Raw genomic sequence first — 22401 nt, forward strand, 5'->3', positions numbered from 1 at the left:
ATTGTCTCACCTACTTTGATCATGTGAGAAAGAACCATTCCATGGAGAAGGGTAATATCTTTGGTAATGTAGAGGGTCAGTGAGGAAGGGGAAGGCCTTCAATGAGATGTACTGACACACTGGCTACAATGATGGGTTCAGGTATAGCATAGATTGTGAGGCTAGCATTGGACCAGGAGTGTTTCATTCTGTTGTACATATGGTGGCTATGAATTGGAGTCGACTCGAAGGCACTAACAACAATAACAACTATGTCTAGCACAAGTCCAAGCAGTTTACAGAGAAACTCATTTCATTCTCCCAACAATCTTATGAGGTTTGTTGTTGTTGTTATGTGCTGTCGAGTCGGCCCCGACTCATAGCGACCCCTCCTTGGGTTTCCGAGGCAGTATCACTACAGAAGTAGTTGCCCCATCTTCCTTCCAAGGAGTGGCTGGCTCACTCCATTGTACAGATGATGAAACTAAGGCACAAGAGTAAACACTTTTCCCAAGCTCCACAGCAACAACAACATTAAAATTACTGTACTAAGAGACTGAGTTGGGATTCTACCCTAAGCAGTCTGGTTTCCCAGTCCACCTCTCAAACATGATGATATGCAACTTCTGTCCAATTGCTTGGCTAAAATCTCAAAGGCTTCTCAAACTCAACACATCCAAAGTTTAATCCTCATCTTCTGTTCCTCCTACATTCTAACCACACAACTCATCCATGCTAAAAACCTACAAGTCATTCCTCCTTCTCCCTCATTACATACTCTTCACCACTAAAGCCATCATGAAACATATTAATTTTGTTTTCTTTATGGTAAGTGGATCTGACCTGCTACTTTTCACCCTTCTACCATTGCCCCAGGAGCTCTGGTAGCATAGTGCCTAAGGCACTTGACTGCTAACCAGAAGGCTGGCTGTTCAAACTCACCAGCCACTACTCGGAAGGAAGGCTGGGCAATCTACTTCCGTAGTGATACCGCCTCTGAAACCCAAGGAGGGGTCACTATGAGTCCGGTCAACTCGACTTGCACATAACAACAACAACACCATCGCCCTACTCCAGGCCCTTATCTTTGACCTAAATTACTTAAACTGAATTTAAGCTCACCTTCTCGCCTCCAATCTTGCCACCTTGAATCTACCTTCCACGCCGCAGTCAAAAAAATAATAATTAACAGATATTGTTGAGTCAATTACAACTCATGGTGACCCCATGTGTGTCCAAGCAGAACTGTGCTTCACAGGGTTTAAACAGCTGATTCTTAGGAAGCAGATCGCCAGGCTTTTCTTCCGAGGTGCTTCTAACCTTTAGGTCAACAACTGCACTTAATCTTTCGCATTTCCAAGAATTCATCCAGTAAAAATAATGCCTCTTAAATCCTAAGTGAAAATTCCCGAATAATACACCTTTCCACAAAATCACCTCGAAAAACAGGAAACCATGAATTCGTGCCTTAAAAGCTCCTTTAGTAAGTTTGGTTAACTGCAAACAAAATTTTCGGCTCATTGACTTGACCAAGAACAAGCTGCCAATGCAGCCACCACGCTGACTTCGGCACGAAGCAGAGCTTTTGAGGACCTCTTAAGCCTAAAAATTCCGCCCTTCTCACTTCCCCCATACTCACTCGATGATGCGGTCCAGGGAATTTTTCTGACAAAAGCAATGGATCGTCCAATGTTGGTACGCAGGGCTACAGTAGCCCTCACTGCCGAAGCCGCCATCTTTAGACTGAAAGACCTTCGTGACCTGGGGTCGCAACCCCGGAAGAAGTTGCCTCGTCCAGAGTATGGGAATCTGCTTCCAGGTTAGCAGACTCCAGGCAGCGACATGGGGAAGATGGCGGCGGCCGTGGGTTCTGTGGCGACGTTGGCAGCGGATCCGGGAGAGGACGCCTTTAGGAAACTTTTCCGCTTCTACCGACAAAGCCGTCCCGGGACAGCGGACCTGGGAGGGGTCATCGACTTCTCGTCGGCCCCCATAGCCCGGGGGTCAGGTGCTCACAAGGTACGAAGTGAGGAGCGGCGCGCACCTCGCCTTGCCTCTCGGAGAGGCTTCAAAGTACTCGTATCTTTTCGCCTCCAGACCGATTGTTGAGCTGTCCCCGCTCTCCTGGTTCGCGGAGTTTAACTGCCCAGGAAGCATTACACTTGGGCGATGAAGGGCTGTGCTGCGCTTTTCTCCACTTGGGCATTACTGTTGACGGTCAAAAAATGGGAATTAGTGTTAATTCTTTAATGGGAATTAGATGTTCACTTAGAGTTCTTCCATTTGTACAAAACCCCGTAGAACATCTTCGCAGACTTTGGACGAGTAGTCCACATCTTTTAAAAACCACGCGAGTAATCTTAGAACTCGGTTCCTATGTTGTCAGTTAAGCAGTTGCCCATAAAACTGGTCCCATCTTCTCTGGACTTTTCAGAAAGAAGATCTTGGAGCAATCTAAGATAATAGCTCCAAGTTGAAAGTAAACTATAAGCACTCGAGTGTATTTGGGATTGGGATCCGAGCCCGTTCCCGTGGAAATTGAAGAAATGGAACATAATACTGGGAAGGCGGGGAGTACATAAAACCACATCTGTAGCACTATGGATGTTTTCTTTACAGTCGCTTTAACACAGAATACAACACTGTTTGCCAATGGTGGTGTCCAAAGATGAGGCCTTCTTTCCAAGTTTTCCAAGCTCAATAAAATTGGAATACTATCCAGCACCAACTGTATTTATCTAGACCTCAACTTCTCAGAAACTTCATTGCTAGTAAAAGTGATTTCAGAGTTGTAAAAATAACAAAAAAGTCTGTACTCCAAAGGTAATATGCTTGACACATGGAGAGCCCCTCAGGCCTCCATTCAGCTCCTGTTACCCAAATATGACTATAATACTAACAAATTTTTATAATGTAAAATGCCTGAAAACAGGACCTTGCATGTCTACCATGGTACCTAAAACATAGTAAAACCAAAGTAAATAAATAGCACACTTGCTGTAGAGTTCATTCCAACACATGGTGACCCCTTATGTTACAGAGTAGAACTGCTTCACAGGGTTTTCTTGGTTGTAATCTTTTAGGGATGATTGCCAGGACTTCTGCTAACTGTAAGGCGGTGGTGCAGTGCCTAAGACATTTGACTGCTAACCAGAAGGTTGGCGGTTCAAGCCCACCAGCTGCTCCACCGAAGGAAGATGAGACCGTTTACCGCCTTGGAAACCCAGTGGGAGTCACTATGAGTTGGAATCAATTTAGTGGCAGTGGTTTTGGTTTTCTGCCACTGGGTACGTTGAACCAGCACCTTTAGGTTAACAGCCCAGTGCAAACCAAAAACATGGTAAACACTGAGTAAATTTAGTATGTGTTGAGTTACATGAGAATATCAGTGTTTAGTTCCTCAGCTCAAAGCAGATTAAAAGTAGCAAATTACAAAGGAATAAAGTCGCTATTCCAAGATACCTGATAGGCATAATGGACGTTAGCTCTGAGGGCATTGCTGAATTGGGTGGTACGGTGGTTTTCTGATTGACTACTAACTGAAAAGTTGGCAGTTCAAATCCACACATAGATCTACTTCCCTAAGATTAGGGAGGAAAAAAAACATTGCCATGGAGTTCATCCCACTTCCTGGAGACCACACATGTTTCAGAGTAGAACGACACTCCATGGGGTTTTCCTGACTGACCTTTCAGAAGCAAACCACCAGGCCTTTCTCCTGAGGCACCTCTGGATGCGTTGAGCTGCCAACCTTTCTGTGAGCAGCCAAGTGCTTAAAGGGATTCCTTTCTTAAGATCACAGGCATTGAAAGACCTATAGAGCACAGTTTGGGAGACTTGTAAAGTCACCATGTGCCAGAATCTCCTGGACAGCAAAAGGTTTGTTTGTATTTTTAATACATCAGTCACTTGGTATTTTGTCTGGAAATTCCCACACTGGGAGAGGTTGATAGGAAAAAAGATAATATGTTTTTGGAAGAGAACATTTGGTGTGTTCTAAGAAAAGCCAGACTGTAAATTTATTATTCATGAAGAAGAATGTTTGTTTGCTTCTTAATGTCTTTATTTTGATGACTATATTGAATCTCTTAACCAATTTAAGGACCCATCCATAAGATAGTCATATGTGTAGAGAAAACGTCATCAGCCCCCCTAAAATACTTCATTTTTAAGTAATGAATGAATTTCTAAGGAAGAATAAATCAAAAGCGAAAGTTCAAGCTTCAGTGTGAAGTTTGGTCTGAAAGAGCAAAGATTGTACCTTTAGCAAAACAGGATTCCTAGCTTTTTATTGGAACATGTTTTCTGTCTTATGGTAGCACTCTGTTTTCATTCTCTTCCCTTTTCTCAGCCTGTTGTTACTCACAGCTCTGTGGTCTAAACATTTGACATATATATTATAAGTGCCTCAAAAGCAGTATTGCTAACCCTAGCCAAAATGAACAGCACTTTGGCTTAGGGTATTCCAGTAGACCAAAACAGCTGTGATGATTCAGAGTCCTATAAGAAATCAAAGGTATGGTATCAGGAAAAGGTACTCTTGAAGGCCCAAATCAGCCTACTTAATAATAGAGCAAAAGTTTTCTCTTTATAAACCAAAAACCAGATTTACTGCCATCAACTCAATCCGACTCATAGAGACCCCTCTTGGGTTGCCGAGGCAGTATCTCTACAGAGGTAAATTGCCTGATCTTCCTTCTGAGGAGTAGCTCGTAGGTTTGAGCTGCCAGCCTTCTTGTTAGCAGTCAGGTGCCTAAGCACTATGCCACCAGAGCTACTTATCTTAATTTTAGCTTAAATGCAGCTCCCTGGTTTTTGTTAATATATAGTGGAAGAAACTGCGGTTCTGGGAGGTTAAGTGACACGTTTAAGGGCCTAAATCTGGAAAATGGTAGAGCTAAGACTATGTAGGACCCTGGACTTCTGACTACTAGCTTTGCCCTATACCAGAAATGTCTTTGAAGGTTAGTAGTTCCCAGAGTTGATCTGTAAAATAGCTTTAGCCCTCTGATTTCTGTTTCCTTCCTGCCAGGTGGTCAGGTCTCAGCTAAATGTGTCCTCAGTCAATGAGCATGATGCACATAGAGCAGGACTTCAGCCGGTCAGCAAGTGGCGAGCCTATGGACTTGAAGGCTATCCTGGTGAGTGCAGCAGACCTCAGAGGTGAAATCGTGCAGGAATCATTTGTCTAATTTCAGGAGCTGTGAACAAGCACACAGACAAAGAAGAAAACTGAATACTCACAAATGTTCCACTCCCAAACCTGTCCTAAATTCTGTCTTGTCCAAGGTTTCCACTTATGGAGCATTGGGTTGTCTTTCCCAAAGGATAAAACAGGAGTCAGCAATATCTACCTTATATGGCAGTAAATGGCATGCCAGGTACAAATCAAGAATCAGGACTTTTCCTCTGGGCTCCCTGCCACAGCTCTGAACACCTACTCTGGCAGAAGAACCACTTTAAAGGGTAGAGTAATTCATAATTGCCACTCCACGCACAAAACCTCTACGTTCCCAAATGGCATAACAACTTGAAAATTGCTGTTAGCATCAAAGCTGAGCATTTGAAAAGAGAATTACAGTTAATGAGATCAAAAGTCATGATAGAGTAAATAAATAGTCTAGAATTCTGTATTTTAGTGATACTTGGTAGCTCACTTTACAGTTAGAGAAATCAAGATAATAATGAAGAGTATAATGTTATTAAACTTCTTTCTAGCATCATTGGGATATTATAGATTAATTATTATGATCTGTTTAGAAGGTAAGCCTTAGTTGGCCAAGTAATGTTAGACAATCTATCCTCCTTTGTTTCTTTCTAGGAGACATAAAGTTAATATTGCATCTCTGATTTCAAATATGGGTCAAAAGCAAGAAAAATCTCAAAAAAGATTGTTGTTCTGATTTGAATGTTTGGTAAAGGGCCAGTCTACTATGTTGTAGTTCTTACTTCATGACAATCACTTAAATAAATTATTAATAATATGGGAAGGTGTAACAGCTTTAGGAAGAAGCTTTGGTGGCATAGTGGTTAAGCATTCGGCTACTAAACAAAAGGTTAGCCGTTCAAACCCACCAGCCAGTCTGTGGGAGAAAGATGAGGCAGTCTGCTTCCATAAAGACTTCAACCTTGGAAACCTTGTGACAGTTCTGCTCTGCCCTACAGGGTTACTATAAGTCAGAATCGACTTAGTGGCAATGGGCTTTTTGGAAAGTTTTAATACTTCTTATAAAGGACAATCTGTACTTTAGTTCTGCACTGTGAATTCACAAAGGAAACAGATGAATAATGCCTTTCTGTTTGAAAGCATTGCTCTCCATGAGTTTCCATAGAAGAATGTATCACCAGCAGTCTTACACAGTTTTTGTTTTTGAAGACTATCCTTTAACTTTCAGCTCTAGCTTCTGTTTTCAGAGCTGAGTTTCTCTGTTAATCTGCTTTTATGCCTTAAAAGATTGTTCAGACTGCATATACCAGAGTTAACAACTGCACTTTGGTTTTGCAGTGTCCAAATTGGTGTGCTTGCTTTTTAAGGTTTTCTAGGATTTGAGCCTTAAACCACATCGTTTGCATTGAACTTCTTTAGGTCCTTAGAGAAATTCTTCTATCTTCCCTGTCATTGTTAGCTGCATTTGATAGAAGAATGTCCAAAACATGGGAGATGACAGTCTCCTTCACTCTGATTTGATCAGGAGGATTCGTCTACTTCTATATCCTACTTATTCTGCAGGAACCTGAATGTACGTACTGTAGCCTCTCTTTAAGAGAGTGAACAAGAAGATAGTGGATCTGGAAATCAGAAACTTAATCTGGGGAAGAAAAGACTTAAGGAACATGATAGCATCAAATATTTGAAAAGTTATTATATGCAGTAGAGGAATGAAAGCAATACAGACTAGTAGTGAAAGCATAGATTCTTACCAAGTGGCCCAGGCTTATATCCTGGCTATACCTACTAACTATACGATCTTGCGCAGGTTTCTTAATCTCTATTTGTCACCATTTCCTCATGTTTTAAATATGCATAAAAATAGAACCCATCTATTAAGGTTATTATAAGGATTAAATGTGTCTGTTGTTGTTATGTGCCATCAAGTCAGACCCAAATTATAGCAACCCCTCCTTGTGTTTCCTAGGTGGTATCATTACGGAAGTAGATTGCTCAACCTTCCTTCCAAGGAGTGACTGGTGGGTTTGAACCACCAGCCTTCTAGTTAGCAGTCAAGTGTTTTAGGAACTACGCCACCAGAGCTCTTTAAATGTGACTATATGTGTGTAAGAGGTGTGCTGGTAATGCAGTGGTTAAAGCATTCAGCTGCTAACCAAAAGGTTGGCCATTCAAACCTACCAGCTGTTCTCTGAGAGAAAGATGAGGCAGCCTACTTCCATAAATATTTACAGCCTTGAAAACCCTGTGGGGCAGTTCTGTTCTGTCCCTATAGGAACACTAGGAGTCGAGTCAACTGGATGGAAGTTGTTTGGTTTTATACATGTATCAAAATGGTGGTGTGTGACTTCCTCTAACTTCACCAAGGGGGGAGTCACCATCAGTACCATCAGGCCAGGCTGATTCCTTGAAGTGGAAGTCAGACATATCTCCTCTTGCCAACCTTTTTACCAATTCTGACACCAGCCGCCCCTCCTGCTGCATTCTCTACTTCTCTGCTGAGTTGGAACTCATTGCAGTGGCCTTGTGGACCATTCTCACAATTATGGGTTTTTTTGGGGAAGTAATAGGAGGTAACATATGATTAAGAACCAACAGTATTGAAGGAAGAAGTCCAAACTTTACTGAAGGAATTGGCAAAGGACAAGGCTCCAGGAGTTGACAAAATACCCACTGAGATGTTTCAACAAATGGATCAGCACTGGAGGCACTTACTCATCTATGCCAAGAAATTTGGAAGACAGCCACCTGGCCAACTGAGATGTTTGTGCCCATTCCAAAGAAAGCTGATCCAACAGAATGTGGAAATTATCAAACAATATCATTAATACTACATGCAAGTAAAATCTTATTGAAGATAATTCAGAAGCAGTTGCAGCAATATATTGATAGCAAACTTCCAGAAGTACAAGCTGGATTCCAAAGAGGATGTGGGATGAGCGATGTCATTGCTGATGTCAGATGGATATTGGCTGAAAGAAAGGAATACCAGAAAGATGTCTGCCTGTGTATGCAAAGGCATTCAACTGTGTGGGTCATAACAAATTATGGATAACATTGCAAAGAACAGGAATTCCAGAACACTTAATTGTTCTCATGAGGAACCTATACATAGACCAAGAGGCTGTCATTGAGACAGAACAAGGGGATGCTGCATAGTTTAAAATCGGGAAGGGTGTGCACCAGAATTGTATTCTTTCACCATATTCATTCAATCTGTATGCTGAGCAAATAATCCAAGAACTTGGACTATATGAAGAAGAACACATCATCAGGATTGTAGGAAGAACCTCTAATAACTTGAAATATTCAGATGACACAACCTTGCTTGCTGAAAGTGAAGATGACTTGAAGCACTTATTGATGAGGATCAAAGACTACAGTGCCCAGTATGGCTTATACCTCAATATAAAGAAAACAAAAATTCTCACAAATGGAGCAATAAGCAACATCATGATAAATGGAGAAAAGATTGAGGTTGTCAGGGATTTTATTTTACTTGGATCCATAGTCAACACCCATGGAAGCAGCAGTCAGAAAATCAGACATCATATTGCACTGGGCAAATCTGCTACCAAAGATCTCTTTAAAGTGTTGAAGAACAAAGATGTCACTTTGAAGACTAATGTGTGCCTAACTCAAGCCATGGTATGTTCAGTCACCTCATATGCACATGAAAGCTAGGCAGTGAATCAGGAAGGTCAGAGAAGACTTGATGCCTTTGAATTATGGTGTTGGTGAAGAATACTGAAAATACCATGCTACCATGGACTGCTAGAAGAACGAACAAATCAGTCTTAGAAGAAGTACAGCCAGAATGTTCCTTAGAAGTAAGAACAGCCAGACTCCATCTCATGTACTTTGGTCATGTTGTCAGAGGGACCAGTCCCTAGAGAAGGATAGCATGCTTGGTAAAGTAGAGGGTCAGCAGAGATGGGGAAGACCCTCAATGAGATGGTTGATGCAGTGGCTACAGTGATGGGCTCAAGTACAGCAAGGATTGTGAGGATAGCATACAACTGGGCAGTATTTTGTTTTGTTGCACATGTAATGACTATGAGTTGGAGCCCACTCAAGGGCACCTAACAAGAACAATAACTTACAACTCAGGATCAGCTTGGAAGTAACAGGAACAAATCAGAATATGGTTGTTAATTAGGACAGCTGCTTCTCTCCCTCTTTGCCCTGCTTGGGGCCTTCTTGGGCTGAGTTCTAGAACTGTTAACTCTGTGGATGAGCTAGCCTAGCTCCACCAAGTGCCTGGAGACACCCCACTCCATCAGCAAGCCTCTTGCCCTAATGTGCTCTACTTTGTCATTCTGTGGGCTAGGAAGGCCACCGTACCATCTCCTGCTGGTCTCCAGGTTCTGCTCCTGTCATTTCTTTTCTGCTGCTTCTCACCATCATCTCTCACTATCTTCATTGTTATAGGTCTTTCTCCCTTCCTTCCTCCTTCCCTCCTTCCCTCCTCCCTTCCCCCCCCCCTTGGGTCTAGGAAGTTCCCAGTACAGGACCCCATGTCCAAAGGAGGTATTCCACTCCCATCTCTTCTTGGTGGTAATCTTCTCTATATTGGCTCATTTTAATCCTAGTGAGATTGGAGAACTGACCAGTCCCCTCAGTAGGGTTCCATCTACCTTATTTGCATGGTTCCACCCCTTCAGAGGTGTCATGCACCTTATTTATATTACTAGCAAGCTATCTAATCCCTTTGGTGGGTCACAAGCACCTCATTTGCATAGTCCCACCTACTCATTTAGTGGGCGTTACAAAGACTATGGCTAAACCCATTGCCATCAAGTTAATTCCCACTCATAGTGACCTTGTTGGACCTATAGGATTTCTAAGGTTATAATCTTTACAGAAGCAGACTGCCACATCTTTCTCCCACAAAGCACAGTTGGGTTCAAACTGCAGACCTTTGAGTTAGCAGCTGAGCACTTAACCTCTGTATCACCACAGCTCAGGCTATGGTTAGATGGGCTATATTAAGTAATTTACTGTACCACAATGTGTAAAGTGGTTAGGTCAATGACTAGTATATAGTAAGTGCTCAATAAATGTTGGCTATAAAGCTATAGGTATTTATCAAGAAAAATTAAAACTGAATAGTGTTCTAGAAGTCAGAATCCAAGACTAATCCATGAAAATTAAAGAGAGGCAGATTTTAACCCCGTAGAAGGAAGAATTTAACTGCCTAACAGTTGTCTGAAATGGGCTTCCTGTAATGAATTCCATGGCACTATTCAAGCTTGGACTAGATCAGAAATTCCTTTAATCTGGTACTTTCAGGGTATTATAATACTGTTTATTTTGTGAGATAATGGTGATAGCAGATGGTAGGATTTTTGTTTTGTTTTTAATATCCTTTTCATCAAAATCACTAGGAGTTCTGTCATTTTTCTAAATTATTTGGAGAATTTTAGTGATGAAATGCAAAAGTAGGAACCCCTGGCTGGATGAGGACATTTTAGAGAGTCAGACGAGTGGTTAAACCAGACCATTAAGGTGAATTTCTGTGCCTCTGATCCTTTACACATCTTTTAAATACCTTTATCAATCAGCCTTTTACAATTGAGTCTCCTCTTTTTTTTTCCCCTTGTATATTAACATATAGTTTTCTCCCTACAAAATAGAATTCACTAACATTTCCATTTTTTTCCTGGTGGGTAAAAATCTTTGGCTATATAGGATTTTTGTGGTACCAACAGACTTTTAATCATTCGATTTTGTTCACAGTATATGCTATTAATAGTCATCCTGTGGGCTAGGAAGACTAGTTTGTCTTCTCATGAACATCTCTAAGCAGTCTAGATTTTTCCTATATCTGCAAGAGTCTAGTCTTAAAATATTAAATACTTTTAATGAGATTTAGTTAGTATAGACTTCCAGTAAGATGGAGGAATAGGCAAACAAGCTACACAGACCCTCTTCAACAAAGAAAAGAGAAACCAATTGACAGAGATACGTTGATAATCCTGGAGCCCTGAACTTTGAAAGGAAGTATACAGAAATGGATTAGGCACCAACTAGTGGAAAAACCTGAACAAAAGCAGTGAGTATGGAAACAGTCGGAGCAGTAGACTGTCAGCTACTCTGATGGGACCAACAGCATGAATATTTCCAAGTGGTGTTGGGACCTGAAAATTGACCTGAAAATCAGCCTTCATTACCAAAGGCTGCAGGGATGACTGCACTGGTGGCCTATGACTAGGAGGGTAAACACCAAGGAGGGAGACAACCTGAGCTGTGGACTTTGCACTTTCCAGTGGGTGCAGCCATTTTGATTATTTACAAGTGGTGGCCATTTTGGATATTTGAAGTGACCAAGGGCGCAGCCATTTTTAATCTTTACAGGTGGTGGCCATTTTGTATTTTAAAGTGACAGCATTCTCATTCGGATTCTAGGGACCTAAGAATAGTCTGTATTTCCCGAGGATGGCAGGGTCATACAGGAGGCTGACAATGGGAAAGGAGACAGGTGGTGAGTATATAACTGCTGTCAGCTAGTGAATAGAGGAGCACAGCGCAGTACCCTGCTTACATAGAAAACATACAAACAAAACAAAGAAAATGAAAATCATGGGCAAGTCACTCCAACATACAATCACCAATTAAATTTAAACATAAAAACGTCACAATGCCTCAGAGACAATAGAGCATCAAAGTGCACACAAAGAAGCAAGATAAAGCAGGAGAAACGGGACCAGGATAAAGACCCAAAACACATCCCTGAGGAAGCATTGGAACTTCTTGATAAGGAATTCAAAAGAATTCTGTTTAGATATCTTCAATGAATTGAGAGACAGATCAAGGAAAACACAGAGAAGACCCTAGAACAATTTTGAAAGATAATACAAGAACAAAATGACAAAATAAATGAAAAATTAGAACTGATACAAAATCTACAAACAGAAATCTGGAAGATTAATACTAAATTTTCAGAAATAGATAAGACATTGGATGGGCAAAGGAGTAGAATTGAATTGATGGAAGACAGAATTAGTGAGATTGCAGGCAAATATCTCAATACTTCTTTGGAAAGCAATCAGAAAAAAGATCAAATCAAAATGAAGGAAACCTAAGGTTCACGTGGGATACCATGAAAAGAAATAACCTTCATGTAATCAGAATTCCAGAACAGGAAGAGACAAATAAAACCACAGAGAAAGTTGAAGATTTGTTGGAAGAAAATTTTCCTGGTATGAAAGATGGGAATAAATCCATTCAAGAAGTCCAACGAACCCCAAACAGGATAGACCCCAAAAGAAAATCACCAAAACATAGCATCATCAAACTCACTAAAACCAAAGACAAAGAGAATCCTGAAAGCAGCATAGGAAAAATGAAAAATTACCTACAAAGGGTAACCAATAAGACTAAGCTCGGATTTCTCAGCAGAAACCATGCAGGCAAGTGGGAGGGTATGTCCTAATTTCACCATCATATTTGAGGGACAATTTTTTGGGGTATATAATTCTTGGTTGGAAAAAGAAAGAAAAATTTCCAACCAAGAATTATATACCCAAAAAAATTGTCCCTCAAGTATGATGGCGAAATTAGGACATTTCCAGATAAGCAGAAATGGAATTTGTTAAAACCAGACCAACCTTACAAGAGATGCTAAAGGGAGTCCTTTGGACAGAGAAGTAACAACAGCAAACAAGTGACCATTAATGCACATGATGACATAACCCAAAAACCAATCCAGCTATGGAAGTATCCAAAGTAAATAAACCTACAAGATTGTAAACAGGGAACCAGAGAGAGAGCAATTGACAATTGAGGACAACTACAAACCAAAAAGAGGGAAAAAATTGTGTAGTTAAAGAACTTTTAGATGGTAGGGAAGTCAAAACAACTGCAAGATAGAACAGACTGTTCTAAACTTAGGAAGAAAACAGTAAATTTCAGGGTTACCACAAAGAAAAACGATAAACCTTCACATCAAAATGAAAAAGGACCAGCAGAAATATTTAGCTGTAAAATGAAATTAATAGCTGTCATGGAATTATTGAGGATGTATGAGATAGTATAAGGTTTCTAGCATACTGGTTATGTTAATAAGCATCCAGTTATTTTTAGCAGCTAGTGTAGTTAGTAAGGATCTCTGTTGGCATAGTAGATAAGGCATTTGGCTGCTAACCAGAAGGTCAGCAGTTCAAACCCACCAGTTGCTCCACAGAAGGCAGATTGGGCAATCTACTTCCATAAAGATTTATAGCCTCAGAAACCTGATGGGGGTCGCTATGAGTCAAATGCAACTGGATGGCAATGAATTTGGTTTTTTTTGTTGTTGTTGTTTATTGTAATTAGTAAGGCCCTCCGATGGTGCAATGGTTAAGGCATTCAGCTGTTAACCAGAAGGCTGACAGTTTGAACCCACCAGCTGCTCCATGGGAGAAAGATGAGGCAGTCTGCTTTCACAAAGATATATAGCCTTGGAAACCCTATGGGACAGTCCTACTCTGTCTTATAGGATTGCTAGCAGTCAGAATTTACTTGATGGGTTGGGTTCATTAACTTTAGAATTAGCTAATTTATTGTTAATACCTATTAGTAAACTTTATCATTATTCTATGTTTAATTACATACCAAAGAGAAGAAAGAGTAAATTAGTAATGCCAAAGTTTTTTTTAGTTTTTTGGGGTTTTTTTTATCCCAGCCCCATGTCTTACTTTTCTCCTGGAGGACATTTCAATAATATGTGCTATTATTGTAAATAATGTAGAGCAGAGAGGTCCACACAAACCCACTATCTGTTTTGTATATAAAATCATATTGGAATATAGCTGAGCCTATTTATTTATGTGCTGTGGCTGCTTTTGTGCTATAATGGCAGAGTTGAGTGTGAAAGAGACTATATAGCCCACAAAGCATAAAATACATACTTTCTAGTGTTTTGCATAAAAACTTTGCTGATCCCTGGTCTAGACTAGATCTGGATTCCAACCAGGAATTGAAGGCCTTCAAATAATTGCCAGCATTTAACTCAGGAATGCTTGTGTTTGTTCATCTACTTTTAGTATCTTTCTGCAGTGATATAGAGGACATTGCACTGAGGCGTAATGATATACTTTCATTGATTCCTTCTTGTTCCTGCCCTCCTCCTGCACAGATCACCTTGCTGTCTGTCTGATTGGTACAACTGAGTCCATAAAGTGTGAATACTTCCACATCCAGTGGCCCTCAGACTTAGAAGCAAATATTCTTATTCATTGGATTGACATGGTGGCTGCGAGGATGGGCTCAAGTATAGCAGGGATTGTGGGGCTGGCGCGGGATCGGGCAGTGTTTCGTTCTGCTGTGCGTGGGGTCGCTATGAGTCGGAAACGACTCGACGGCACTTAACAACAACACAACAACATTCTTATTCATATCTTTCATTCCTAGAAGAGGAATTCCTTCCATTCAGAGTCTCTTGGCCTTACCCTCTGTGTTAGATTGGGTTCTCTGGAGAAACACAAAACCAGCAAAGCTTATGTATATATTTATATATAGAGAGAGAAATTTATCTTAGGAAAATGGCTCACAAACGTATAGAAGCCAGCAAGTCCAAAGTCCCTGGAGGAAACGGGCTGGCGGCAGCCTTAGCTTCCGCAAGCGCAGGGAGCCAAGAAATTCAAGGCTGGCAGGCAGCACACTGGTTGTTGACTCCAATGAAAGACGACTCCAAGATCTCCAGGCCGAGTGGTGGGCTGCTCACTCAAGGAAGTTTGTAGTCAGCACATCAGGGTTGCAATCCCTCAAAGAAGGTCTCTCTTCCCAGGATGTCCCCGGATATCTTGGAAGCAGGCCACACCCCTAGGGAAACTCCCCTTGGGCAGACTGGCCACTCAGCACACAGTCATCTGATCCCATCATGGGAACAACCACACAGAACTGGGGTCCAGCCAAGTTGACACAAAGCTCTAACTATTACACCCTCTTAATTCATCTTTTACCTCTCCCAGCTTTCAAGACCTTGCTCTGTTCTTTTTCCTCCCTTCTATTTTCAACCCACCAGCCACTCTTCGGAATGAAGACTGGGAATCTACTTCCATAGAAACACTACCTTGGAAACCCAAGGACATTTTGCTGTGAGTCAGATTCAACTTGATGGCAGTAAGTTTAGTTTTGGTTTATCTTCAGCAGTTCTCTGCTGGCTTTTTTCCCAAACTACATGAGCATGGAACGTCTTACCAGTCTCTAAAAACCATAAGCTCCTCTCTTAATTCTTTATTTTCCTGTGACTACCTTTCAGTTGTTGTTTCCTTTTATAACCAGGCTTCTAAGAAAAGTTAACTGTATAACTGATTCTACTGCTCCATATCCAGTTTCTTTGCTAAGGACAAAGTTTTCTTCTCTTGATCCCTAATTCTTGAAAAAGTATCTGATAACATAGTGTTTTTAGAATGTTTCATCAATGAATGAACACTTACGATTCACAGAATTCCAGTTAAATCTAATTATTCTTCTTTTCTAGAGGAAAAAAAAAAGTTAGGTTACTTTCAAGGTCCCAAAGATTTTTTTTTTTTTTTCATTGTGATTTGGGTGAAAGTTTACAGAGCAAATTCATTTTCCATACAGCAGTTCATACACATTTTGTTTTTTGACATTGACTACAATTCCCCACAGTGTAACAGCTCTCTTCCTACTTCCTCCCTGTAGTTACCTCTTCCCTGTGTGCTTCCCTTCCATGTACTCCAGCCCCCACCTCAGCCCTGAGCTGTCTCCCTGTGGAAATACGGCCTTTGTGTTCTCCCACAATTGATCACTCCAATGAGTGTTTTTACCTGATGTAAATAAATGTTCACCCCATGTGCCTGTCTGTTGTTTGGCTGGGAGCCACAGGGGTGAGTTCAGTTCCAGACCTGAATGGTAACTAGGGGCCATAGTTTCAGGGGTCTCATCAGGCTCTGTCAGACCAGCAAACCTGGTCTTTTGTCTTAAGATTTTCAGTTTTGTTCCACATTGTTCTCTCACTCTATCCGGGATCTCTTGCCCCAATCCCCCCCTCCAAGTACAAAGATCTTTACAGTACACATGCTGTGGTTATTTACATTGTACCTTACTGAGAAGAAATGCTTATCTTTCTTCCCTGGTTTATCGGTTAAGGTTCAGTCAGGAGGCAGAAATCACACGAGTTGTTTTACCTGAGATAATTTAATATAAAGAATTGTTAGCCGAGTATTAGAAATGGAAAAGGCAAAAAGAGAACACTGAGAGATCACACAGATAACAGGAAGCACCAACCATCCCTACAACTGCAGGGTGGAGGAAGAATGGAAAAGTTTGCAGTTGGTAAATTTTAGAAGCTTGGAGGAGCAGCCCATAGACACAGGACTCAGACTTCTGAGGAAAGGACATAGTGAGGCTGGTTCTTATGATTTGGAAGAACTGTCAAACAGAGCTAACTTCTACCCCCCAGCTTCCACTGAGGTCCCCTGTCGAGGCAAGTTTTAACAGCTGGCAAAGGAGAAATATAGTTTACAGAATGCCACCTCTACATTATGATGGCAAATGTTGGGTACATTTGAAACTGACAGACAATAGATTAATTACCAGCACTACTTTCACCAGGTGATGACTTTCACTTCTGAGTTTTAGTTAAATTTAGTGCCAACACTTAGGCTTCTGTACCTGAGGTAAATGAAGTAAGGAGTTAGTAAAGTCTTAGATGACACTAGAAATGATATACCCAGAAAAAATTTGAGGGAAGACTTTGGCAGTTTCCATTCTAAAGCTTGCTTCAGGGTAACATGGGTAATTTAAATAAATAAATAAAATTATAATTGATAGTTAACCTTGTAGAATATTGGTTTCTCTTGGGAATAACCTAAGAAACCAGAAATGCGTCAATGAATAGTGGTAGTTTGCTAACGTTCCTTAAAACTGGTTTTCATTCACTTGCATGATCAAAAGGAGGTGGGGGGAGGTATAAGTAACAGAGTACTAAGTATAAGGAGTTAACAAAAAGAAATTATATGAATAACTGATAGAAAATTTCTCCCTCTTCTTTTTTCCATTCTTCTTTTGTATAGGATTTATTTTTATCCCAAACCCCTTCCTCCCAGGTTACCAGTGGCACTGGGTGAAGCAGTGCCTTAAGTTGTATTCCCAGAAACCCAACATATGCAACCTGGACAAACACATGACTAAAGAAGAGACCCAAGATCTGTGGGAACAGAGCAAGGAGTTCCTGAGGTAAGTCTTACTGGTCACAATAAAGTGTTAATACTCAGCACTCACTTCAGCAGCATGTATACTAAAAGTGTTAATATTCAGTCGGACCATCACAGATCATTGAAGGAACTACTTTATAACAATGCAATCAAAGTAATACATTTTTTTAACTTTTTATTGTGATTTGTTGGAAGTTTATAGAGCAAATCAGCTTTCCATTCAACAGTTTATCATTGATTACAATTCCCTCAATATACCAACACTCATTCCACTTCTTCCCTGTGTTTCTCATTTCCATTACTTCTCCTTTCTTACTTCTTCAGAAGGCTTCTTGCTTCTTGCCCTTTTGACCTTGAAGGGTTAATTGTTCTAAGGAGTATTGTTCACCTTGTAGACCTATCTGTTACATAGCTGAAAATTGAGCCTTTCCAGGTGCAAAGGGTGACTAAAGGTCATAGTCTTGGGAGTTCCACCAGTCTCCATCCAACTAGTAAGACTGGTCTTTTTTGTGATTTTGGGTTTTGTTCCACATTTTACTCCCACTCTATACAGGACCTTCTAATGTGATTCCTTTCAGAGTGGTTGGTAGTGGTAATTGGGCCATGATCTAGTTCTTTGAATCTCAGGGTCCTGGAGGCTAAGGTTCAGATGGTCCATTAGTCCTTTGAACTAATTGTTTCCATATGTCTTTGATTTTGTTCACTTTTCTTTGACTGGTTTGTTTCTTTTTCATTCTTTGTTCTCACACAAATAACAGCAAAATTATTTTCTTTCCCCAGACAGCATTTGGACAGATGCTTTGACAGTTATATTAAATCAAGATCCATTTTAAGAACTTGCTTATCGTAGCTGAGATACTAGGTTCATCCTCATTAATCATCAGATGGTCCATTTGCATTCAGCATTAGCCCCTTTTTCTATGTACTTAAAGTTCCTTTGAGGACCACTAGTATCCTGAGAAAAAATAACAGTGTGAAAGCTCCTTACTTCTGTTCTAGATGAAGACAGTGCTGTAGCTGTTTTATGAAAAGTCAGTTGTTCCTCATGAGAAGAACTGATGATTGTACCTTAATGTTCTTTTAAGATTCATTTATTCATTCTACAAATATTTGTGGAGGACCAGTTATATGCCAGGCATAGTGCTAGGCATTGGAGGGAAAAAGATAAATATGACAGTGTCCCTGCCTACAAGAGTGTATGGTCAATGGCAGGAACTCAGTATCTACAAGCACAATTATAACAGAGCTCAGAAAGTGTTATGATGGATGTTTGGAAAAACACTGTGGGAGCACAGAGGAGGAAATGATTATTCTTCCAGATAGGGTGGAGATGTCAAAGAAAATAAATTATTTTTTAATTGAGTCTATTATTCTCTTTTTTCTCTCTCTCCATTTGAACTGGTCTTTAAAAATTATTAGGAATTTGCTAGTCAGAAAGCAAGCAGGCAGTTTTGGGTATAGAAAGCAGCATGAGCAAACAATGTTTGTGACAGAGTGTGTTCTATGAGCTCAGATGGAGCACAAAGTGTATGTACATTCATGTGTTTATTTACTCAACAAATGTCTGCTGGGTTTCTGCTACACGTCAAACACTATGCTGAGTATTCGAGATTCAGAGACAAATAGGACACAATTCCTGCCCTCAGGGAATTTGTAACATAATATATAAACATACAAACAGATAGTTAAATACATTTTAGCAGGTGTAGGTATAGAGATTTTATGAAATAGAGGAATACAGTAGAGGGTCACTTACGTGATGAGGTTGGGGTTACATTATGGAAAAAACTTCCTGGAAGTCATAGAAAGAATTAGCAAGAGATAACCCTGGAAGGGGAGCTCTGGTAGCATAATGCCTAAGGTACTTGACTGTTAACCAGAAGGCTGGTGGTTCAAACCCACTAGCCACTCCTCAGAAGGAAGGTTGGGCAATTTACTTCTGTAGTGATACCGCCTTGGAAACCCAAGGAGAGGTCTATGAGTCGGGTTCGACTCAGTGGCACACAACAACAATCCTGAAAGGTGGGTTGGGCCAGAGTATAAAGGGGTTAGTTGATATACAGTGCTAGTTTTAGTCAGATTGCTTGGATTGTTCAAGTCCTGACTCTACCACTTACTGCCTGTGTAATCCTGAGCAAGTTTCTTAACCTTTCTGTGCTTCCTAATAGTCCTTTTCTCACGAAATAGTTGTGAGGATTAAACAAAATGATACATGAAACATCCTTAGAACAGTGCCAGTTAAGCTCTGTGTGCCCTGTTTGGACTTGAGTAGCTCTGTTAGTACATTTTTTGGAAACTGTCATGCTGACTCTTGATGAGAAATAGAGAAGTTTTTCTTAACCTGAAAGAGAAGTTGTTGTTAGGTGCTGTCAAGCTGGTTCTGACTCAACAACCCCATGTACAACAGAACAAAAACTGGCTGGTCCTGTACCATCCTCGGTTGTTATGTTTGAGCCCATTGTTGTAGCTGCTGTATCAGTCAGTCCCGTTGAGTGTCTTCCTCATTTTTGCTCACACTCTACTTTATCAAATATAATGTTCTTTTGCAGGGATTGGTCCCTCCTGATAAGAAGTCCAAAGTAAGCAAAACAGAATTTCGCCATTCTCGCTTCTAAGGAGTACTTGGGCTGTATTTCTTCCAAGACACATTTGTTCATTCTTCTGACAGTCGATGATATATTCAGTATTCTTCATCATCACCATAATTCAAAGGCATAAATTCTTCTTTGGTCTTCCTTATTCATTATCCAGCTTTTTTGCATGCATGTTAGGCAATTGGAAAAAAAGATGGCTTGGGTCAGGTACATTTCAATGATTTTCTTCCTTTAAATCCATCTTGGTCTATATATTGGGATATAGGCAGAAGCAGTGAGCAAAACCCCATTCGTAAGCTTTCGGTACTGTCATCTTTAGAAGTAGAGGAAGGTTGTGGTTGAGTGAAATTAGCATAGAGAGCTTACAATTTTTTACTAAATTAGTCTGTATTTTTGAATAATTGATTATTTTCCTTTTGACACATGACTGTAGAAACCCCAGCTGTCGTCTTCTGAAATAACTCACACAAATCTCTTTAATAAATCATCCTGAAAATAATGGTGAGGTCTTTTTTTTTGTTCTTTGTCTAATTTCTTTTCAAAAATGTGATGGTCATACATTATAGTATCAAGAATTGGAAGAAACATATGCTCAGACACTGCTGGTGGCGTTGAAAATCAGTTTGGACCCTACTTCTCATTCTGTTACTGTCTGATGTGTGCTTTGTCTGGAAATGAGAGAATTAGACTAGATAAGTAGTTCAGGTTTGCTGAATCATGTTTCGAGTCACCTGAACAATACATGCCACTTCTCTTCCATAGTATATTAGGACAGGGGGTCTATTATTTAAAAAATTTCCACCTGGAGATTCTGATTATCTACTCTAATATCTTTCCAAAAAGTCTTGTGAGATTTTTAACTTTAGAAAGATGAGTTTTGTGACAGTGGCAAAAATAAATTGCAGAAAGCACCCTTAAGAAGTTAGCTTAATTTTCCTAGCAAAAGATGAAAAGGCCTGGAAAAGACAAATTCTGAAGACATTTCAACAGGGTTTGATGACCAAAGATGATGAAAAGTTGAAGGAGTATCCACAGATTTCGAAGTGACAGTTAGTATAATACTGAGGCTTTAAATGGAATTAAGAATTAATGGAGAAGAATGAACTACTGTACAATGAGTTAGTAGTTTGGGACATACTGTGAATCCAGGTGGAGATGTCCAGCATGCCATTGGAAATAGACAGTTGAGCTTGGGGGCAGAGTTAGGACTAGAGAGGGATATGGGAGTTACTTAAAGGTCATAGTGAAGCAGTGGAAACAGATGTGCTTTTTTAAATGTAAAACAGAGAAAGCCATTCACCCTAGTAATCATCAACACGGATGAAGAAAATAGAGCGGAAAAGGGGCACAGAATAGCTTAGAGATGTGAGGAGGAACAGAAGAAAGTGCTATTGGAAACCATGGCAGAAAGGCCTAGGATTTGACAATTAAGAGATATGATTGAAACCAAGAAGCTAGTTTTGTTAAAGTGGTATAAGCAAAAGTCAGATTGCAGTGAGAGAACAGAGCTGAGAACAGCAAATAGTGAGTCCTTTTTCAGAAGCTTAATTGTGAAGGAAAGAAAAGCTATGGCGTAGAGAGGTGGGATATAAGCGGCTTAGCTTGAGTGGGAGGTAGAGTGGTAAAATGTGTTTTGTTGTTTTTTCTTAACGTGGAAGTACTGAACGTGTTCACAGGTCAGGAGGAAGAAACAAGTGCAGAGGGAAACTTGAAGGTATAGGAGAAGAAAGATTGTTAATGGAGGAAGGCTTCGGATGCTGTGTCAGGGAAATGGGATCTAGTTGGGGTACGGAATTAGCCTTGGTGGAAAGAAGTACTTCTGAAACCAAAGGCGAAGATGGGTGAAAGATGTAGAGATACTTAGAGAAAACTTGAAATTGTTCACTGGATCATTTGATCAGGCCTTGATTTTCTTGTTGACCTAGAAAGGGAATAAGAGCAAGACTGAGAACTTGAGATAAATGGTGAAGGTTTAGAACAGTAGCTGGAGGGTGAGATGCAATTGAATATTTGCAAGATAGCAAAAGGATGTTAGCAGGTAAGGTCCCAGTGGAGTAATTGCAGTGATTGATTAAGAGGTTCAGGTTCAGAAGGGAGAGGAAACAGGCAGCACTCAAATAACTGAAAGAATGGGATTCTCAGGACAGGAGACTGATGTTCAGATTTGGTGGAAATGAGAGTATAGGAAAGGAAGGAGGACAGAAAGGCCTGACCATGGAGAGAGATACTTCCATTCAGAGTTGTGAAGGACACAATTCCCAAGCCTTTAAAAATCAATGAAAAAATTAATATCAGGAGTTGGATTTTGAAGATTTTTATCATAAACAACTTTCAGGCTTTAATCTGTCCTAAGTGAGTAGTTTTGCTTTCACAAGGACTCACTCATATCCTTTGCAGGCAAAGAAAATACTAGTGCTTAGTTGTGGCACCCACAGTACACACTGCACGGAGTAGACAGCATTATGGAGAGAAATGCCAGCATTTGCACACAGCACTT

At 40.4% G+C, this 22401-nt stretch overlaps 2 protein-coding genes across 2 annotated transcripts in view; one reads left to right on the top strand and one right to left on the bottom strand.

The window, feature by feature from the left end:
* The window catches only part of LOC103197438 (SRA stem-loop interacting RNA binding protein), a 16500-nt gene extending 14785 nt beyond the window's left edge, over positions 1 to 1715 (bottom strand). The window contains exon 1 of the mRNA XM_007941328.1: positions 1619 to 1715. Within this exon, the coding sequence (XP_007939519.1) occupies positions 1619 to 1715 (97 nt within the window). The remainder of the gene's footprint in view (positions 1 to 1618) is intronic.
* A 106-nt stretch (positions 1716 to 1821) lies between these two features.
* Positions 1822 to 22401, top strand: part of ALKBH1 (alkB homolog 1, histone H2A dioxygenase) — a 43453-nt gene continuing 22873 nt past the window's right edge. The window contains exons 1-3 of the mRNA XM_007941330.2: positions 1822 to 1998; positions 5012 to 5120; positions 17170 to 17332. Of these exons, the coding sequence (XP_007939521.1) occupies positions 1822 to 1998; positions 5012 to 5120; positions 17170 to 17332 (449 nt within the window). The remainder of the gene's footprint in view (positions 1999 to 5011; positions 5121 to 17169; positions 17333 to 22401) is intronic.

The sequence above is a fragment of the Orycteropus afer genome, unplaced genomic scaffold (genome assembly GCF_000298275.1).
Source record: "Orycteropus afer afer isolate SDZICR_OR568_19922 unplaced genomic scaffold, OryAfe1.0 scaffold00079, whole genome shotgun sequence".
NCBI classification, from domain to species: domain Eukaryota; kingdom Metazoa; phylum Chordata; class Mammalia; order Tubulidentata; family Orycteropodidae; genus Orycteropus; species Orycteropus afer.